The 21853-nt window shown below is 47.8% G+C and overlaps 1 protein-coding gene across 3 annotated transcripts in view; it reads right to left on the reverse strand.

Annotated features, from left to right (window-relative positions):
* LOC126920502 (homeotic protein spalt-major-like) overlaps window positions 1-1819 on the reverse strand; it is a 73401-nt gene extending 71582 nt beyond the window's left edge. For 2 of the 3 annotated variants that reach the window (XM_050730965.1, XM_050730972.1), the window contains exon 1: window positions 854-1819. In XM_050730965.1, coding sequence (XP_050586922.1) covers window positions 854-956 — 103 coding nt within the window. In that variant the 5' untranslated portion in view covers window positions 957-1819. The remainder of the gene's footprint in view (window positions 1-853) is intronic. The other variant, XM_050730967.1, reaches the window with a different exon arrangement.
* Between the last annotated feature and the right edge of the window lie 20034 nt (window positions 1820-21853).

Consider the following 21853-nt stretch of genomic DNA (forward strand, 5'->3'; position numbering starts at 1 on the left):
CAGGACAGACGATAGAAGAACGACGAAAAGATGCTCACGAAAGTCGTCACGACGAAATAACGATCTGCGCAACGTCGTCGTTGGTGCATCCATTGTGCGGAAGGATTCACTCTCGCGAAGATACAATTATTATTTAAAAACAGACGTTTGTACGCGTTTGGAGGAGAAGCAAAGAGAATCACTCACGGTGGCGTAAACCACGAGCTGCGTATCGAGAGAAACGGAACGTCGATGCGATCCAACCATCGAATTCTTTGATACGTAGCTAGGTCGCAGGATCGACGCGTTGCATGGAATTTCCTCGATCGACGTATACGACTCTGACAGAGAACACCAGACACCGCCTTTCGATCGTTAACGTATCAACTAGATGAATTTTAATCGCATCACGTGGCATCCAAACTGTCGCCGCTTCTCCGCAGACACGATCCCTTATCCAACGTCCTTCGTCGTTCTCGTTACTCCGTAACACGTTTGCCTAACCGTTTCCGACCGTTCGAAAACATTTTCACAATGGGTCGATACGTTCGTAGAATTCGATTCACTGTTTCGCGACGGCTATCGACGTACGGTGAAATAATAGAAAAACGACTCGACGCAAGTTACTCGACAGCAGCAAAGTAACAACGGCTAACGACCCTTTCTCGCCTAATCTAAGAGCACAAGAGCACTGGAGTGAGAGGGGGGGGGGCGGAAAGAGTGTACGTGTGTGTCGCGCGCGCGTGTTGCGTGTACGTGTACGTGCGTGAGTGAGCGAGTGCGTGCGTGCGTGCGCGCGGGCGCGCGGGCGCGCGAACGCGCTATTTTCCTAGATCCGGATTCGTACGTATCGCGCTCGATAATATTCACTTACGGGTCTGGTTCACGTTTCGTACGGCATTGATCAGCAGAGGGCCCTGGACAAGATCCTCCTCGAGGTGGGCACGGCTTGGTCGAGCTTGCTTTCTCCGTGACATTCCTTCTAGCCTGTTGATCGCTTTTGGATTGTCGGCGATCGCCGGTGATCCAGTTCGTCGGGCAACGAATCGGGACTAATATCTCGCTGAGACGGGCCGACACGCGATCCACGGTCCACGCCGCGGCGAGGACCGCGTCGATTCCGCACTCGACGATTCCGGTCGCAGGTTAATCGAATCACTGCTGTACTTCACCATGGACACTGTCAGGGAGCCACACCTCCCCTCGCGCGCTAATCCACTTCCTGAACGATCCCATGCGGAAAGAACCGGCGACGTTTCAACTCGGCCAGTAATAACACACTCGAGCCATCCCGGAAAGCTCTCGCGGCACTCGTCGAGTTTCTCGAGACGGCACGTGGCGCCCGCGACCAACTCCCTTTTTCTCTTCCACTGACGATACACCGATCGTACCGTGTTTCCTATTTTCTCACACACTCGACTCTTTTTTCTACCCGTGGATCAGCTACGACACAGACCGGTGTGCGCACGTGTACCACCGAGAGAGCGAGAGACTCTGTCCGTCTGTCCACGCGGGACACCGCGTGCGTGCTTACACGTTCGTTCGTGCTTGGCTACGTAGTTGCTTGGCTGCGTGCGTGCGTGCGTCCGTGAGTCCGTGAGTCCGTGAGTCCGCGAGTCCGTGAGTCCGTGAGTCCGTGCGTCCGTGCGTCCGTGCGTGCGTGCGTGCGTGCGTGCGTGAGTGCGTGCGTGCGTGAGTGCGTGCGTGGCTACGTACGTGCGCGAACCTGTGTATATGTGTGTTTATGGTTGTATATCTCGCGCGAAATCCGCAGCTCTGGTGCCTCGAGTCGGCCGGACGACGGACGGACCAGCTCTGGGCCTGACGTCGCGGCGCCCCTCTCCTGCGCTGCCCGTCGCGTCTTGGTGGGGACGGAGGGGAGAGGCCTGCGCGCGCTTTCCTCCCCGCCGTTCGACTCGCCGGCGCTCCCACCATCGGCCGCGCGCTCCCTCCAACGCGACCCACGCTCGCCAGGGGTGGGATCAAGTTCAATGTGTACTCGTGAATCTGAATCAATTCGATAAGTACAGCGGTCGAAAAAAAGTATTCGTATACCGTGAAGCGTTCGACTTCCGTTGCTATTCAACTTACGTATGTGATGGTAAATTAATCGCTTCTTGCCGAGCCAACGTGGGAACTTGATGCAGCCTACGGCCTACGGGGACATAGCGTTTAACTATGAAATACTAATTCCGAAAGTTCCTCGCGCGACTATCCGCGCCGAGGATCGCGGACTCCTTCGCGGAATCCGCTTAATTTTATGCCGTGCATGCGCGTATTCGTTTCAACGATTTCGTTTGCGTCTGTTCCTCGCTGCCGCCATTTGTTCCTCCGGATTAACCGTTATTACGGCATAACGAGCATTTGGCGCGGAAAAGAAACGGCTCGTTTGGACGTCTCAAAGGGAAGGGAAATCACGGTGAGAAATCTACGAGGTTATCGAGAGCACCGCGTACACGGTGTTAGCCGCCGCCGCCGCCGCCGCCGCCGCTGTTTAACCTATCGTAAGCAACGATGAAACGCATACCTGTGTAAAATCGCGTAAGAAAAGCATTCACGTTCGTTGGCATACGAATAATTTGTAAAACCAGCGTGAAATACGTTTTCGTCGAATCGTTCCAGCTCTGAAATCCAGTCTCGTCGACGACGCTCCGAACCATTTTCCCTTCTAATTCGATCATCGCCGGTTGCACCCAACAAACACCATATCTATCCTACGTTCTACCCTCACCATTCGTCTTCTTTCGCTCTCTTCTCGCACTCTTGTCCGCCATCCGACTAACTTTTATCCATCCATACGTACCGTCGTATCTCGTTCGATTCTCGTCGCAGTCGCTTCGCCTCTTCGTTTCCTTCTTACGAAAGAATTTTCCACCGTATTACACGAACGAATCGCTTTAGGGCGAAAATTCGTTTACTCTGTTCGTCTATTATATTCTCGGATCGGTTACCAACGGCAATTTACAAGCTCGTTGTACGACCTATCGATCCCGTTCGATCACGTACGACCAAAAAATAGAATCGTTCGTGTACGATCATCGCTCGTCCATGGTTTTGGCTAAGCGCGGCAGCAGGTCGAAGGAAAAGCGAAAATTTCCGCGTGACGGGTCCGGATGATTTTCTGCTCGAGCTTCGGTCGTGTTTCTGTGACTCCCCACTCGAGCCAGGTCTCGACAGGTTCCCCTTCCGGCGCGTCTTCGCCCCACCATGAGGCAGGTTGCGCGAGGCGTGGCCTGCGTCACACGCTGCTCCGCCCCCTTATGCATTATTATAGCGAGCCACTCGTGTCTCTATGATTTTATATGCCGCGTGAATATTCCACTCTACGGTTTCCCCACCGCGCGTGCCGTGCTCGCCGCGCTCGCCGATTGTATTCTCGTCGCGCTGACGCGGTTTTTATAGCAACGCCGGCCAAACGCAACGCGATCGTACCGGCGTCCTCAGCGTCGTCGGTCTTTCCGCGATCCGCTCTCGTTTCGCGTTATCGGACGCGCGCGTACCTTATCGATGTTTCGCCCTAGCTTTCCTACACCTTCGGCGCCGGCAAACCTTAGCCTTGGAAATCGACTGTTTCAGCCGCAATCCGTTTTTCCGCGGATACATCCGACGTTCCCTAACGCGAGAATCGTTTCAACGCATGGATTACGCGCGCATATTCGATCTGATTTCATTGTTACTTATCCTACCGATATAGATTTACGATGATAATTTAAAAGCGGTGATTAAACGCGAAAAACAAAAGAAAAAAAGGTACCTTTCTTCTCTTTTCTTTCCATTTCTTTTTACAAACTCTTTTATATATAAAAAAAAAAGAAAAAAAAAAAAATTAACATGGATAAAATCTGGAGCTCGTTCGTCAGCTTTCGAAAATGCTGCTTTACACGGAAACGTTTGAAACGAGAGGATACGGCAAAACTAAAAAGACGCACCGTACTTTCGCCCACTTTTCTACTTTTCGTTCAGCTAATATGGCAAAACGTTTAATCGCACCGGTCCGATCGTAGCCAGCTCTAAAAGAAGAAGAAATTCCAGCCGAGTAAAGTTTCGTCCGTGACATTCGTAACGTTCGTGCGGTTTCTCCGCGCGGTAACTTGCCTACCTAAACATCGAATAAAAAGCCAGATAGCCGGCAAAGTACGTTCAGTTTCGTCTAAAATTTAAGAAGACCGTTTCATAGATTTTTCCGGCATACACGCATATCCGACGCGGCAGACAAATTTATTCCATTTGCTTAATTACGGCAACTTCTGCCTTCCGGAAGAAACAGAGCGCGCGTGCCTTGCGGAGAATCGACGAACGTTTCCATCGAATCTGTATTTTCGACAATAGGATCCGGGGGTACGTTCAACCCTTAACGTTCGATCCCGAAAAGGCTGCCCGCTGGCTGACTCGGCCCTTGCAGCGACGCGGCAGAGCCCATTCTGGCCTCGTCTTTAAGGTGTCAGCGCGCTTTAATCTTCGAGAGGTTCGGCCCGGCTCCCTTTTACCCGGCTGTTCCGCTTTGAAGCGGCCGGTTATACTCTATCATGCGATGCCGGAGGGAGAGAACAGGTGGATCGTAGGAGTATCGACGATTCGACGGAGAGGGACGGTATGGGGTAAGGCGAGAAGGTCCAAGGTTCAGGTGCTGCCAAAGATCCGCCGTCGTTGCGTGTACTTTTATCGCAGAAAGGATTACCTTCTCTCTCTCTCTCACTCACTTTCTTCCCTCCTATTTCTTTCTCGATCTCTCTTTTCTTCCGAGTTGCGCTTTAAAGCTAGAGCGTGGTGGCGATGGCAGGCTCTCGGTTCACGATCGAACAACCGGCGTTTCTTTGGCGGTTTGCGCTTTTGTACCATGCAGCTTCCTTGCGGTGACGATTGCTTCGAGATTTTACCGACATTCTGGCATTCTAGATTTTACCATTTTTAGATACCAACCGATTCATCGTGTCGTTGAAATTTTCATTTTTGTTATTAAGATATTCTCTCGTTAAATCTCGTGTCTCTACCGTACTCGACTCTCAAAGTTTGAAAGACCGACTTTACGATCGACTTTACGATACCCGATAATATCCTACTATAAATCGTGTTTAAATTTTCATATACTCGTTCTTAGATTCTCCGTGTATCGTAACGTAGATACCTGTATTCGTGGAAATAGCAGAACGTAACAAGTTAGATTTTCCTTAAACCGTTCAACCCTTTCTTTTTATCTAAGTTTCTTTACGATCTAAAACGGGATACGACTTTTAGCCTAATTGCGTGACTCGACCTTTCAGGCGTAGTAACAAGGCTTAGCTAGTAGGTAGATAATTTCACGCTATAGCGTCTAGTACCGTAGCATTTGTCTGTCTCGTACTTTGCTATATCGCGTATTCTATATATTATCGCGTAGCTTCAACGCGTATCGTGCTTCGGCGTGATGTACCATAATTTAGCACGTTATGCCACATTCTATATGTCGAGCTACTACGTTGGATTTCATATTGCATCGTGTTACGATAGCCGATAAAATTAATATATTTCTATTATTAGAAACCAGGCGTTACGTACGATACTATTTTAACATCCATATACAGAATGCTACGTTACGACACGTGGTTTCTCTTACCACGTCGTTTTATATCTTTTCCTTGCGTAGACACTGCCTTCTCTGTTCGTTCGGAAAGACCGAGTACTTCCTTTCATCGATAGTTAGTCGTTTTACTCGCGAATCGGCTTCCTTCTTTTTCTAACGTTACAAGTTTACTATTAACAACCTGTTACAGATCGCTTGTTTTCTGAAACTTTTCGCAAAGCTTTTGTCGCTCTTCGCGGCGTTCTTGATTCTTAATGTTAATTCTTCGGAAAATACCGTCAATTTCCATAACATCTCGCAAGAGTATACTTAGCATACCAAAGCATACGATCGTTTTACCTTTTCACGGAAAAGTCGAGCGCGACTCTTACTCGGAGCTGAAAAGAAGAGCAGCGTGGAACGCTGGCGAGAACCATCGGGCCGGTTCGCGAGATACGCATTTTCCCGGCATACAAATGCCGCCAACGTATTTGCATGCGCATTGTGAGACGTAAAATTCAGGTGTGGACGCGCGCGCGCGCGCGCTAAACGAACAACAAACACAGTCCGGTGAAACACAGTTAAAGCATTAACACTGCAGGGGCAAGCCCCTTCTTTTGTCTCGAATTATTTTACGACCCGTAATTTTTGCGCAACCATCGGCTAACCCGTAGCTCACAGGTAAAATAGAGAAAAGGGTGGGTGGCTGGTCAGGCGCCGGCGCCAAGTTTTGACACCTGCGGTGGTGAATTTTTACCCTCGTCTACCTGTTCCATTCGTCTCTCCCAAACACCGTCCCAAATCTTTCAACGGTCCCCTTAACGCGTCCCCCTTACCCGTCGCGATAAATAATTTTTATACGCCATTGGAATCTTTCTTGCCTTTTGGGTGGCATCCTATGCAGGGATAAAGCTCCCTTCGCTCAGGTTCCACACGTATCTCGATAATAGCTAGCTCGCGTCGTCTTTGTCTTCCGACAGATTTAGTCGCTGGTTTCTTCGTCGTTTCGTGTATTTCCCGTTCAACGGAAACTGGCGAAACTCGTAGTTACTTGGAATCGATAACGCGTCTATCTCGACTGTCGCGTTGCTTTCAGGCACGCGATTTTTCGTTATTTGGACGACTAAAAATTGTACGATACCTAGACCGAGGATAAAACGAACGAATGAAAATTCCTGTAAATGAACGATCCTAGGAACATCGGTGGATATTAAACACCTTGTCACGCGTATGAAATATTTCTAGTTACACGCGTTCGTTTTCTACGAGCGGTCGTTCCTTTCGCAAACACGCGCATTTCGCCCTTTCGTGTTACACAAACGAGCCGAATAGAACGCGTTCCCGCTCCATCTACTCCTTTTTCCAGCCAAGCAGACGAAATTTGTAATACAACGGCGTACGAGTTTTTGTTTTACCTTTTCCGAACGTTTCAGCAAGTTGTCGAAGGGTTAAAGGACCGCGGAAAATTCGCTGCAGCAGGTGGCAGAGGTCTCTGCCTACGGTGTTAACACCCCTGCGAATCGACGTCGTTTAGATCGCGCTGCGTTCAATTAGGCTGCCGGATAAAGAGTCGTGCTTTCACCGACAACCTCCTCTTCTCTCCTCCCTTCTTTCTCCGTTTTCGGTTGTTGGTTCGCATCCGCGCCACATTTTCTTTTACAAAGGAAAACTGCGGTTCGTCTGGTTCCAAGAACAAAATCAGCGTCGATATCTTTACTCTTAGTTCATCGGCTATCCGTATATATAAAACTTGCTTCTACCATGGAGATTCGAAAGTATTTTTTCCCTTTTTCTTTTTCTTTTTTGACGGATAACGTACCAATATCAGATACGGTGTTGCGACGAACGACAAATATAGTTACACACGCAACGGAGCGATTCAAGCTGCGATTTCGTTCCTAAAACGATAACCTTGTAAAATATCAGTCTGTCGGAGGTGGAGCGTAATCGATCGTACGCGTTCGCTATCGATTAGAATTACGCTCCGTACGAGGAACGAAAGGCTGATCGAACGTTCCTTAAGGAGAAGAAAAGACGAATCAACTTATAGTTCTTTCTTTATTTTCGTCGAAGTAAGTATAGAAAATTCAGGATAAAAGCGTTACATTCTTTAAATAAATATAAATCTGCCTGGAACTTTCCGATTTAATCTAGATTTGATAAATTGCTCCATCTGACTTTCCATTTAAACTCTATACCGCGCAAACTGTGGACCGGAGTCCGGCTCTCGGGCACCTATAAAAGTTCCATCATTTAACCGAATGAAATTGGCACGAATAACTCGGCTGTCGCGAAAACAACCAGCCAGCGACAACTAATTTCGAGCGTCAGTCAATCGTAGAAACAAACAAGCCCGTGGAAGGAAGAGAGCAGGAAGGAGGAGGCGAGTAGCAAGCAGGAACGCGCAACGGCGTGGCAGTAGCCCCGGTGGAGGAGCATCGAACGACGAACAAAAGACAAAACGCCGCTTCACAGTGGTCCGAGAGGCGAATAAATTAGCCTGGTTTGTGCCAGGCCGCAGCCTCGCTGTTGCGTTGGCCGGCACGGCGTACAGTCGAGGGTCCGGTAGCCAGGGGATCCGTTGGGATCGCGACGCCACGCCACGCCGCGCCGCGCCTATGGCGTTACAGCAGGTCCGAGTCTCACGGCCGAGTCCCTTGAATTCCGAATTGGTCGAAACTGGCGAACTGGAAGAACCGGGAGCGCGAGAGGACCACGCTGGGTTTATGGTGGCCGTTCGTTCTCCCTTTGCTAAAAGAATAGATATGACATGACGTATTCATGAGGATGGCGCGGGTTTGTCAGGCAGATGGCGCAGCGATAGCGGCGGCTGCGGCACGGCATCGGAACCTCCGAGACGAAAAACACGAAATAGTTGTGGCTCGCTCGAGGCGAGACCGGACCTGTTTTCTATCACCTTTCTTCGCGTCTTCGGGGCCTCGCCCCCTCCGCCTTCCAATAAAATCCGATTTGACGTCAATTTATCTACGGATATTTCAGCGACCGCGGCGGCCCCCTTTTCTTCTTCTTCCTCCTGTTCCTCCTCCTCCGCCTCCACCTCCTCGCCACGTTGCACAACTCTCGGCAGCGTCGCGCATGAATTTCGCCTCGCAACCGGCTTCTTCCACCGGCATCCGCTCTTTTTGCCAGCGACTTACGTCGCTAATAAGATCGTGCAGTTACCGATCTGGATCGTTAGGGACCGAGATATTGAGAATCGGATTTATCGGTGGTGTTTCTTATTCGCCACCGGCAAATCGTTGCCTGTCGGCCGAACGACGTTACAGTTGCTCTTCGCTAGTAATTTTCCATTCTACAAATTGCTCGTCCGATGCTGTCCGTTCCAGCTTACAACCACGAAGGGTTATCGCTGTAATTAATAATGCTGCGATTTCATTTTCAAATATCGGTCTACAAGTCGATACGTAAGATCGAGTCAAATTGAAAATTAACGTCGACCAAACCGGTTTGGTTGTGCAAATTTTTGTTAAAAATGGTTGCTGCAAAATGAGATGGTAGATGGTTGGCCGGCCGTGTCTTCCGAGTCTTCCGAGTATTCCGAGTACCGGGCTACGTCAGATCGCTTTCTTACGCGGCTTCCAGCTCCGCCGCTCTTCTTCTTTGCCTCCTTCTTCGTTCTTTCTCGCGCACTTTGACTTTTTTGTCCACGAAGGTCGCTGCGAGAATACCTGCCGCTTCTTTTGCCTCGTTCCGTCGGCCGAGTACCGCGACGTCGCGCGATTCCTGGTTTCGCGGTGAACTTTCTAACGATCGAAGGGACGAACGGCGTGAAACGTTACCTTGATTTTTGACAACGATCGCCTAGTATTCTTTATATTTGTATTTCCCTCCAGTACGATCTGGATGCCTTTTGCAGCAAGTGCCGGATACGATCGAACGACCGCACTTCTCTCATGGAATTTCTAGTACTCTGTTTATCCGTCGTGTATCGTTAGGATACGCAACATATTAATTTATACATTATATCAACGTTCAAGTATTTCCTACAGCACGAATCGCGTACATCTAAAATGTATCGCCGCTACTTCACAATCCTATATCGTATAACACGAGCTACACGCAAACTAATTCACCGTACGAAGATTCGATTTATATAGAATAACGAAACGTTAATCGCGTATGGAGAATGCAGGAAATCCAACCTAACCTTCGTTCGATTCTTCTCATCCCTCGTTGGGTTTCGATATTTCCCGAACGCTGGTCCGCCGATATCCCACCCTGTTTCTCTGCCAATAACAATAATAATGCCCGACGGGGTTCGCGATGGCGCGGCGGCGACGCGACAGGAGGCAGGGACGCGGCCAAGGCCGGCAGAAAGGGGCTCGGGTCGGCCGATCGCGGATCTCGGTCGCATAAATTTGTTTTAATTGCCAGCGACGTTACATTTTGCTTTAATTATGCCGTATTATCTGGGAGGTAAATTAGGTAGGCCCGGCTCTCGGTCCATCTCCTCCTACCCTCTCTTTTCCCCGTCCCTTGCCAGGGCCCTTGTCCTCTGTCTCGGGGACAGCTCGCTTCTAGCGATGGGCATTCGATTCTTCCTGTTGCTGCTTCGTCTCTTCGTTGCTGCAATCCCGTTCTATTTCGTTTTCTCCTATATCTCGAAAAAATCCACCCAACCTTAACCATAACGATAGTATGCGTATAATATAGATATACATAGTAGAATACTATAACGATAAAGATCTATATTCCAATCTCTTCGTAGTCGTTAACGATTCTCGCGTTTGAAATATGACGCGCTGTTCCTAACGTAAACATTCATAAAGCGACCAAGGCGACACACCTTTGCCATCCGTCGTAATTAAAGCGAATTGAGAAACGATCTTTTTCCTCGTAGAATTCATTTGCCTCCGTATTAATGAACGCTTGTAAATATCGTCGGTCGTTTGGATCGATAGAGGGGGCAAGAAAAAAGAAAAGAAAAAACAAAAATGGAAAAATAGAAGAGAAGAAAAAGGAAAAGGAAGAAATAAAAAAGAAAAAAGGCAAAAAATTCGATCGTAACGTCGATTACCGTCACCGAGAGCCATTTATAAAGCAACGTTACAGCGTTATCGCGAGTCAGAGGTGCGAGAGAGAGAGAGAGAGAGAGAGAGAGAAAGGTGGTCCGGATCTAGTTCCAGACGACTGGAAGCGTCTTGAGCTCATCACTAGCCTTTTCTGCGCAGTCCACCTCGGGATAGGATCTTTCTCCACCCGCTGCTCTTTCTTCCCGGCCGATCAGGGGCCTCCGGGCCCACCACCCCAATTCCCTGTTCCCTCAGAACGGAGAGAGCGTGTGACAATTTACTCGGCCGATCTCTGCTGGGCCCTCGTCCGGCCCTCCCCCCGCCCCCCCCCTCCTTTCACCCTTTCTTCTCTCGTTCTTATAGCCGCGTTATTTATGCGGGGTCCGGCTAATAAACATATGAACGCCCGTGGCCTCACTCGTGAGACCAGGCCAAGCACACACGCACACATTCGCCGTCCCCGGCATTGTCTCGTCTTATTAACAGCCGGCCGGACGATATATCTCGCTTGTCCCCGCTGGCCGGCCTCCGGGAACATCTACCGACACCTTCGGCAAAGGACAGGGTGTCATAGAGGACTCGAACAACGCGCGCGCACGCCCACGGACGCTTTCGGATACATTTTTCCTACGACTGAAACGCGATGCCAGAATCAACTTTTAAATGGCCAATGAGTTGGACTTTAGCTCCGGAGAATTCCAGTCGAGAGCCGTCTTTTTCGAGCGATATTAAACTAGTACGGATTAGCAGAGATACGTGGCAGCCGAGACGATACGTACATCGATTACGTATTATCGTATTATCGAAATCGAACTTGCGCAAAACCGATCGGGAGATCGTTTCTTTCTTTTTTTCTTTTTTTTTTTCTTTCCACGCATCCTTTCCCTCGCAACGCATAAATTAATCGATAAATCTTTACAGCCTAACCCCGATCGATCCACCTTATGGATATCGGTTATTCGCTTACCAAAGTATCGACTGCCCAGATATCGAAATACCAAAATTTCCATAAAGTCGATCTATTTGGCTTTCGAGCGATCCTTTGATCGATTTTGCGATTGTAATTTCTCAAGAAATATTTCAAACAAACATTTCGAAAGAAAGGCCGTTAGACGAACGCTCGAATCGTTGGAACAGGGTGCAGAGAGGCAGGAGAGGATCGGTTGCTTTCGGACGAGCGCAGAGGGGCCAGTTTGTAGAAGCGACGCGGCCGTGATGTCAACGAATATTTATTTAATTGGCTCCGCGGCGGCGCGGCGCGACGTCGAACGTTGCCGCTGTGTTATGCGGGGGCGATCTCCGTCCTTTCCCTTCGCGTCCCAAGGGAGACGATACTCCCAATATTATCTTCGAACGTGCCCCAGCGTCGTGGGCAAAGCGATCGGCTATAATCGGCTGTCTCCTCCCTCTGTTTCCATCGGCCTGACTTTTTTTCAACCGGATAAAGTGAGCGAATGTTTTATTAGGCGGCATCGAACAGGCAGACCGATCCTTTGCGTTCTTCCGATTTAGCGTCACCGCGACCAAAGCAATACCCTATAGAGGATACTTTTACATCGTTTGCCTGCTACAGGTTTATACGTTACCGTAAGTTTCAACAGAAACCTCCCATTCTTAAAGGCAACGTTTTTCATCTCGATCCCTCGAAGATGATACGCAGTGTATATCGCAAAAGTACTCTTACATTTACCATGGAAAGCTTTTACGCGAATCTTATCGAATATCGCGTATAATCCTTATAAACCGCGATGAAAGGGGATTGTCCGCACAGTTTATCGAGCAAATTTCGATCCAATCTGAAAATTCCGAATCTCTATCCGCGTGGAAATTACAGGATACTTACCTATATTTAGTAAAAAAAAAATTGGCTTAAACCGTTAATATTACAGATGATACTTTTGCGATCTTTGCCAAATCTATCTATATTTGTACCAACTATTTGTATAACTAAATATCCCGCAAGTTCTGTATGCGATTCGTATACGTCGTTATATATAATATTAAATTTCCAAACGTTTCGTAGAACATGAAATACGTTTGTAAGATGCGCGTCGACAAGCGAAATACCTTTAATCTGTCGTAGCGAAAGTAATAGCGCGAAATGTTCTACCAAATATAGCTGCTGTTGACAAAATTTTTCGTTATGTGGTTTAGACACGACATCAGTTTCTTCAAATAATATGCTTATGCTTCAAATAATATCGATAGTAGTATAATCTGATAGCTTGAAATCGTTATAAACAGTTAATTCATCTTGAATTAGCTTCTCCCTTCATTTTCTTTCAAATTATTCGCTTGAAACAGTCTCGCTTTAACGAAAAGTTATTCTCTTGCTATAACGAGTCCGTCGCAAATCGCTCGACTTTATCGAACTTTATCGAAACTCTTGAAACTCGAGGATACAACGAATTATATTAAGAACTTAAAAAGTACAGATGTACATGATTCTTGGTAATCACGACGAAGACGAGTAATAGAATTCCGCGATATAAATTCGAGTTTGTTTGGTAACTGGAAAACGATGGATAGGAAAACCGGAGGCAACGCGGTTATGGTCGCGGCGCAACGTCCGGGGGACGCGTCAAACTCGAAAACTCTGACGTTCTCTCGGCGCGTTTCTGCCCCCCATCAATTCGCGGCCCACGCATTCCTCGGCGGCGCGGTTAAGTGTCCTCCGATAAGCGAAACGAGGCTACCGGACGTAACTTATTGGCAAGTTGCGCAGGAGTACACCGCAAATGGAATAGCTCGCGACATCGAGCGAGTACAGGGGGCCTAGAAGGAGAAAAAGAAACGGAAAGAGAGGGAGAGGCAGAGGCAGAGGCAGAGGCAGAGGGAGGGAGGGAGGGAGAGAGAGAGAGAGAGAGAGAGAGAAGAAAAGGGGGCAAAGCAGAAGCAGAGAGGAATATCTGTCGTAGGGGGCGGAGGAAGGAGCGGAAGGAGCGGAAGGAGCGCTCTGCTCTCCTCGAGCGGTCGAGTGATTTGTGAAGACGCTCCCGTGGTCGTAATCACGTGGGATCTCCGGCTCCCGAAGGAGCGAGAGGGCCGCATGGGCCCAGCCACTGCCGGGAACGGGACCGACAGATTCTTATTGTTATTATGGCGAGTGACGTCCCACGATCCTGGCATGTTTATGCGTCCAGATTCGAGGCGGCCTTGGCGACGAACCGCGGCTGAGAAGCCGAATCAAAGAGCCTCCAGTCAGTCTTCGTGGCTACCGGGCCCCTCCTCATCGAACAGACCTTTTTTTCCGATCGATCCCTCGGGAGAAAACGGAGAATTACATCGGTGACGAAGACGTTTCTGATGGCCGTGCGTACCGCGTTCGATCGCTAGACACGAGAAGGATTTCCCTGCCGAGGGACCCCGTGAGGTGTTCGACCGAGTGATCGTCCTTTGACGCATTCTGTCAGCGAAAGAATACCACGAAAACCACGGGTTAGACGAGTCGTCGCTCGCTTCTTTCTTTTCTTTCTTTCACTCTTTTCCTCTTTTTCTCCTTTTTTTCTTTCTTTTTTTTTTTTTTTATTTTATCGTACGATAAAAGCGGGGGGGGGGGGGGGGGTGCTTACGCGTTTGACACAATATTCGATATCCACGTCAAACTTACGTCTGTCTATACGGCGAAGGCGGTCCAATCGGCGGACGTTGGCCACGCTTTCTCCCCATTTCTTGAGAAAATCTGTCGGAACAAGGGGGTGTGTTTATGACGCGCTCGTTTCAGGCCCCCGGCGTCATAAAGAAGCAGCGGCACGAGCCGATGGAGCTGCAGAACGTGCTTCTGGGCGTGGCGGGGCCCCAGGGCGCCTCCGACGGGAATAAATTATCTCGCGGGCACGAGCCGCCGCACCCCGGTTATTATTGCCTAATAGGGGGTCAAACAAACGATTTCCGCCTACCCTCGATGACGGCGTGATTAAATCGTTGTTAAGGTCGGCGCCGAGGCTCCCTGGAACCGGCTGAAAGGAACCGACTGGACGTCGAACGCGAACCAAACCGTCGAAAACTCGAAATTTCCCTTCGCGTCCCATTTTTTTCGCATAAATTTAGCACGAAACGCTATTAAACGACTGCTCGGAGCCTGGTGTTCAATTCAATGGCAAACGTTCCTTCGCTCTTCTTCGCAGCCAAATTGAATCGTTCGTATCTACGTTTAATTCTTCGATCGACCGCTACAAGCGTCTAACGTCTTTCTTTTTGTATTTTGAATGCGATCGAATGAGATACGCGTGGATAATTGACAAAATAGAAGAGACTCGATGGACGATATCGTTCGATCAAATTCAAAGAAACGTCGTACTCGGCAGATCGACTCGACGTTTAAAAGACGGTATTTGAGACTGCGCGAAGAAGAAACAACGAAATGTCGAAGAGTACGGCGGGGCTTACCCCTGAATAACCTTGAACGGATAAAACTAGCAGCCTTTACTCCACTTTGGTCGATTCAGGATGCAAGGACGTTGTTGGAAACTCGAGTGCCCTGACTGAGCACCTCTACCGGTGTTTCACCTTCTTTCGTCTCCATCTGTCCTCAACCAGCGCCCTTTCTCTCTCTCTCTCTCTCTCTCCCTCCCATCTTCGTTCTTCGTTCTTCCTTCTTCGTCCGGCTTTCTCTTTCTCCTTCCCTCTGGCCACTCTCTTTCTCTGTTTCACCGGCCCTTCTCTGTCGTCACGGGCATCAAAGCACTGTCTCGTTTACACGGCTGTCGCGCGATACTTTATGCTTTAATGTCGACACACGTTGTCGCCTGTATGCCTGCCTGGCCAAACGGGACACGTGAATTTTATCCAACATGTCTGGTGGCCGATCGTACGAGCAAACCCGTTCGAAACATATCCGGTTGGAAGCGTGGCTTTCGCCCGCCTAAGGAAATTCGATGGTACGAATTTATCGATTTACGATATATCGCGCCCCTTTACTATTCACGATTGCGAATCGAAGCTTTTCTTTATACCGTCACTCTGAATTTTTATTTCTTCTATGGTGTCTCTTTTTTCCTTTTTTTTTTTTTTTTTTTAATAGCCGTTTGATCGTTTTTGTCAAGTTTGACTAGAAAATTTACACGACCACGTATGTGTATCAGTGGCAATTAATTATAACGATCGATCAACGGTAACGTATTTTTATTTAGATCTGTTTGCTCGCTAGCGAGTAATGCATCGAGTTGGGTCACTCTGTGCGAAGAAAGAGAGGCGATAAAGTAAAAATCGTAAACGATTGAATCACGACGCTGGAAATAAAGGATAAAACATGGAAGATATCAAGACTAGCGAAAAATATGTAAACGTAGTTGGAGTATAAAAACGTATGCCAAAGGAATGTGCAAAAATTCGTGCAAAACGCAGTGTACGGTCCTCCCTCGGCAATGCTGCGGTCACGGAACGCGATAAATCTCTTCCATCGACACTGGCCTGGCAATCGGCATGAACAGTGGGCATTTGTATATCGAGAAGATAGGAAGAATTAATTAGAGGTATCGCTGGTATCTCCGGGCGTCATTAGCGGGCGTCGCTGTCGTTGCTGGCGGGGTACACGTGTGTAACCTCGCATGACCGGGACCCCTTAGCGAATCTCACCACCCCGTCCTCCCTGCTGGCCCCACCGTCCAAGGGCATGATTCATTTTTTCACGTGGCTGCTCGTTGCGTGCTGGTGACGCCCAATTTACGCGGGCCAGTTGCTTGTCGCGCTCGACGAGCCGGTTTAAATCAACAAGATGTAATTTAAAGAAACAAAGCCGAATTCAAATTTCCATGTCCCGCTGGACTTATGGTCCCGCTGGAGAAAAATTATCTCACCAGCGAAAAGATGGCGTGGCGTTGTTACGGCTCCTCCCGTTTAACATCGACTGAATCCATTTTTTCTATTCTTTCTCTTATTTCGATCTATCGCAGAACGACAGTGTTCCTTAAACTGAACCGTCAGTCGGATAAAGGTTGGATAAACCAATATCCAACAACACGTTACATCGGTATCCGATATAGCCAGATAAAGCTGGCCACTCTTAGGTTTCGCTTTCACACGATTACATTCGAATTATTTCTAGTCCTTCAATTGCCACCTGTACCGAGCTATTTAAAAGATGCAACGACCTTTAGGAGTAAGGATTAATATTTACAATACTTGGAAACCATCTATTATACTCTGACAACGTTCGTTTCGAGCGCTGTGGATTCGAGGAGAACAGCAGGATAAAAAAAAAAAAAGAGTCTCGGCTTGTGAAAAAAAGTCAATTATAGGAACGGGAACAGGGAACAGAGCGTCATGAGTTTTTCGTGCGGATGGCAAGGGGCAAGGGGCGAGCCGTAAATCTCGAATAGGCGGGTACCGATTACCATAGACACGCCGCGCGTTGATTATAAACATAATTAAAAAGAACAACGGCCGGACGAGATTCTTTTTAAACGTATGCAACCAGCTCGATGCCGGTGGTCCTGCCGCGGGACGCGCCGACCCAGGAAGCTTCGATCGTGTCTCGACCGCGTCGCTATCGATCCTCATCGATCCCGAGCGTCGATACGGCTACCGTTCGCCCTCCTCCTCCTCCTCCTCCTCCTCCTCCTCCTCCTCCTCCTCTTCCTCCTCTCTTCCATGCCCCTTGTCGCGCCGGCTCGACCCGCCGAGGCGAACACACGCGGCAAGAAAATGGAAAAATTCAAGCGAGGACACTGGTCCGCGGCGGACGACTTTTTCGCGGAAGCGGCCAGCAGAAACGCACAAGGAGAGACGACGCCTTCCATGTAAAACTGCACGATCATTTTTATCGAATTCTGCAAATCGTCGATCGAGCTTCCAATCCCTCTTCGAATAACGAGCTTTTCCACGAATTCGTGCATTCTTTCGGAGACGCTCCCCAATTTTTATTTTCATTTTGATCTTCATTTTGATTTTGATTTTCTCGCTCGGCTTGTCTACACGATGGTTCGAAAATTAACCAAAGTGAACGCTGCGACGAAGTGACGCAAGTAACGACGCGTTGGTTCTTTTAGTTATCGCGAGCGATGTGTTTACCATCGACGTATCTTTACGATGTATTTTTCTAGCGACTAGCCAGTTGTGCCGTTTTAGAGTTCCGAGAATTGTCGATTTTGAAATTTCAAAATGAAAAGTCGTCAATTCGCTCGATTATTCGCTGCATTATGTTTCTCGCGTTTCCATCGCGCGATCAAATCGCTCTTCTCGCAGCGAACGAAAACGATCTTCGATAGATGGAAAAATTCCGCGAGCGACAGTTCGCGACTTTAAATCGAAGTCGTCGTGGCATTTTGAAACCGGAACGGCATCTGGCTGGTACAAATGCCGAAAAAACAAGCAAACAGCGCGGCCACTGTTATAATAAGCTCGCATGATCGAGCGAGGGCAAAGTTATCTCGCCTTAGAATCAATTCGGTAAAATCGGCCGCGAATAAAATCGCGTATTTATGGCATCGCGGTGGCGCGCGGATGGCCAAATGTAAATTCATTTCATCAAACGCCGACTAAAATTATAAATGTCCGTCGCTACTCGATTCAGCCTCTCTAACGACCCGCTGCTACTCCAGCCCTCCGTTCTGCATAAAGATCTTTATCCGCGCGGCTGTTCGTTTTTCAACGTGCTCCAACTTCCACGCGAAACGAACTTTCTTTCTCTTTCGATCGATCAACTCTTTCGATTTTTCGATTTTCCTCTTTGTTTAACGAATTTTACGAAAAATTACCGAGTGACCTATCGAAAGGAATTCTCTGTTGCTTAACGAAATGTTCGATGAGAGGGTTAGTAAAATTTATATATATGTATAGAATTTCTTATCTACTAGGTGAGAAAAAATATTTATCGCGATATAAGAGAGAGAGAGAGAGAGCAAACTCTAGAATACAACAATCGTTCGCTTTATTTTTCTTTCGTTATTTGATATTATTTTTGTACAATTTTTTGATAGGTGGATATATTTGTATAGAATTTTATATCGAATCTGAATTATATGGGAAAAAAATAATGCCAAGCCGACGAGCAGCGAAAGATTTACTCTCTATAGATACTGTTTACGGAATAATATGAAAGAATAATTCAACTCGTCGTAATTAATATGTCAGTTTTTGCCGTGTTATTTGAACACATCACGATCTCTTTGGTATCTGTTAGAAAATGAGCGTCGCGTGATAAATACATATTCCGCGCGAAATGTCGTACGATCGTCCTTTTCCCAAATCTCGCGGCAAAACTCTAGGAAGAGCCGGTACCAATTAACCCCTTGTGGCAATTTCAGCGGTTCTGGGTAACAATTGCGAGGTAGAAATACCGGCGAACGTGTTCGAAAGAAGCAGCATCCTGCGGGGGACTCACGACACAGGGGGACGAAGGCTGAGAGCGCAGCGACGATTCCAACAAATTTGCACCTCTAATCGCACCTCGCGATACGAGTATAATGAGAGCATGACGCCAGTCGAGGCTAAGGATGAAGGAGCTTAGCGAGGAACCTGATTGGATCTGCGAAGCCCGGCCAGTGTGAGAGGCCGGGCCTCACCTTTGACCCCCGTTCCACGTTTTCCTTTTATTCTTCCTTCCCTCTGCCAACTCGTTTCTTTCGTTCGATCTCTCGGTAGCCTCGGGTCCTGTTCTTCGCTCTCATATTCATCTCATTCTTATTCTATCGATTTCACGCTGTTTCTGGGGCCGTTGCCTTCTTCGCCGGCCCACCGACGCGTCCCGTCGCCTCAGGGCTTAGGCAATACCTAGGGAATTTCTGCCGAGCAAATTAATTTCTACCTTATTCTCTCATTTTCTTCTATTTTTGGTGGTAGGTAAGTTGGTAAGCTGGTCAACCGATAGAACCTATACACTTAGGTGTTTTATTTATTTTTAGAATTTTAGACGAAAACTGATCAATTTTCCGGAATTTTTTGAAAATTGGCGAGAACGAAGGCCGAAGGTTCGACCGTTTAGAGAAGAGATATTTTAATGCCGGTATAAACGACGAGCGTAAAAATCCTGCGATACGTGTAAATTAAACACGTGATGCAGCAAGATACAGTCGCGTTCAAACGTTAAATAGTATTATAAATGCAGCTATGCAGTGGCTATCTAGTGGATAGTAGATACGTGTATAAAGTTAATTTAATCTTCTAATTGCTCGTTTAAATTTATAGTCTACCGATTTCACGTAAACGTAACGATCGTTATTTATTAATTCACGATTAATTGCACGCTTTATCCCCCCACCCCCTTCCCCCTCCATACAAATGTCGCGATTCTCACAAATTGTACAAAGCAACCGGATACTTAACGTATCTACCGTGTGATATATTAGGATTTGACTTGGCGGTACGAGCATCGACAAAATCAGTTAGCCCGCTAACAAAGCTTACTCGCGTCATTAACCCATAGAACACCTCGGGCGCTACCGTCAGACTGGTCGAGTCTTTAAAAAGTCCGGGGTTCATTGGCGTGCTATAATATAATTGATAGAGCGGTAAAGGTTCGCGTCCTACGAGTCCCGAACGATCAGCAGAAATGAATCACCGCGTGCTCAGCCTGCTCACGCACCACGCGGGCAGAAGGTCTGCGCGCGCGTTCCGGCCTTAATACGGCCATAAAGGCAAGCCGCAGTAATAATAAAGTGATAATAAAACGAAAAGCAATGCCCAATCGTCTCGCGGATACGCTACAGCAAGTTTATTACATGCTGCCATATTATATGCAAGCAACGGGCCAGCAACGAGATGCCGCTGATTTTATGGGGCCCAGGCAATGAGACCTTTATTCCCGCAACCTCTACTACGTCCGACATTTTCCCTGGCTTTATAGTTTATAGTCGATAAAGGAACAACCGATTCGAAGCATAGATAGATAGAGTCCAGTTTATCGGCGTCCCTTCGTCGTGATTCACAATTTTTCAAAATTCCGCTGCGATCCAGACGGGGACGATGCTCGCGGAATCGTGGCTTGCGATTCTGAAATTTCTTTCCACCTATCGCTCCCATTAACGATCGTTACATTAAATCGTTACATCAAGCGATAATAGAAATAAGCGATCTTTCCGAGTCGTTGTTGCGCGTGCCAGTAGAGAAACGAGCTCGAAGCGCAGGATTCCGCAGCTTTCCTGTTTTCCAGCTTGCCGGTCGACCGATCGAAAGATCCATCGATAATCGAAAATTGCACGCTTCGAAAGAAAATAAATGACGATGATTTACCTATTAGAACGTACGTGTTTGTAACTATGTTTTGTAACAAATGTCTGTAAAAGACGCTTGTCCAGCCAGACGCGCGTGTTCGCAGATAGATAGCGTACCATTAAGCGTTCGTAAATGCACACGCGGAGAAATGCAAGTCGAGCGCAGTGAAAAAGCTGTATCGTCAGAGGTGACGAAGCAAGTAATGCAGGGGTGGTCCTCGTAAGGTATACCATCGTCGTAATTCATCGGTGGACAACGTCTTACGGCAGATTTTAATTTTAACGGGCAACTTTCGGGCCCGTTTATGGGCCTCGATGTATAATTTTATCGTGTCTGCCGATCTGACCGCGGCCCTCCAGGCTAAATATTGTCCTCTGCCGTTGGAGCGGATGTGACAACAGGGCAAGGGAGCCCAATTCCATGGCGATCGGTTAAAGATACTTTTACTTTCGACAGCGACGGAAGCTGTGCCAGTTTTCAACAAATCGAACGAAAATTTCGTCATTTTTCTTATTATCGTAGCATTTTACGCTGCCTCTTTCCTTCTACCTTCCAACTTACCACGGTTAATTAAACGTATTCATAGAAATCGTTTCTTTCTTTTTTCTTCTCAACCTTGAAAAGTTGGCCAAGCTCGAATAAAATCGCAAAATACTACGGAAGGAAAATTTCAATGCTCGAAAGTTATCGAGAAGCAGCTTCACAGGGCAACGCATTAAGCTCGGTCGTTCTCTCGTCGGATTCGGGCACACGCATACGCGATACATATAGAGACGGGCCCGGTAAGACAGCCAGAAATCCTGCAAGCGAGTACGATGAAACGAAAGAAATCTATACCCTGGAAGAGGTAAGGGCTCCTTTATAGATTTGTAGAAAGTTGTAAATCAAACGTTAATGGGAGCCCGCTGTCGGACATAAAGAGCTTGAAACAACGACGCATAACGATAAAGATAAAGGTCCGGGAGAGCGTAAAGGGTGTTCCGGCTCTCTCGGTCCCCCTCCCCACTCCATATTGGCTTTTATGGTCCTTACACCGGTGAACCAGTTTGTAAGCATGAACATTTAAAAAGCTTCGAATAGCCGTCATCAAAGTTTGAGGGATTTCCGCGTATCTGATGGAAGACGGCCGTAAATTTGCGCGCCGATCCTA

Source organism: Bombus affinis, chromosome 9 (genome assembly GCF_024516045.1).
Source record: "Bombus affinis isolate iyBomAffi1 chromosome 9, iyBomAffi1.2, whole genome shotgun sequence".
Classification (NCBI taxonomy): domain Eukaryota; kingdom Metazoa; phylum Arthropoda; class Insecta; order Hymenoptera; family Apidae; genus Bombus; species Bombus affinis.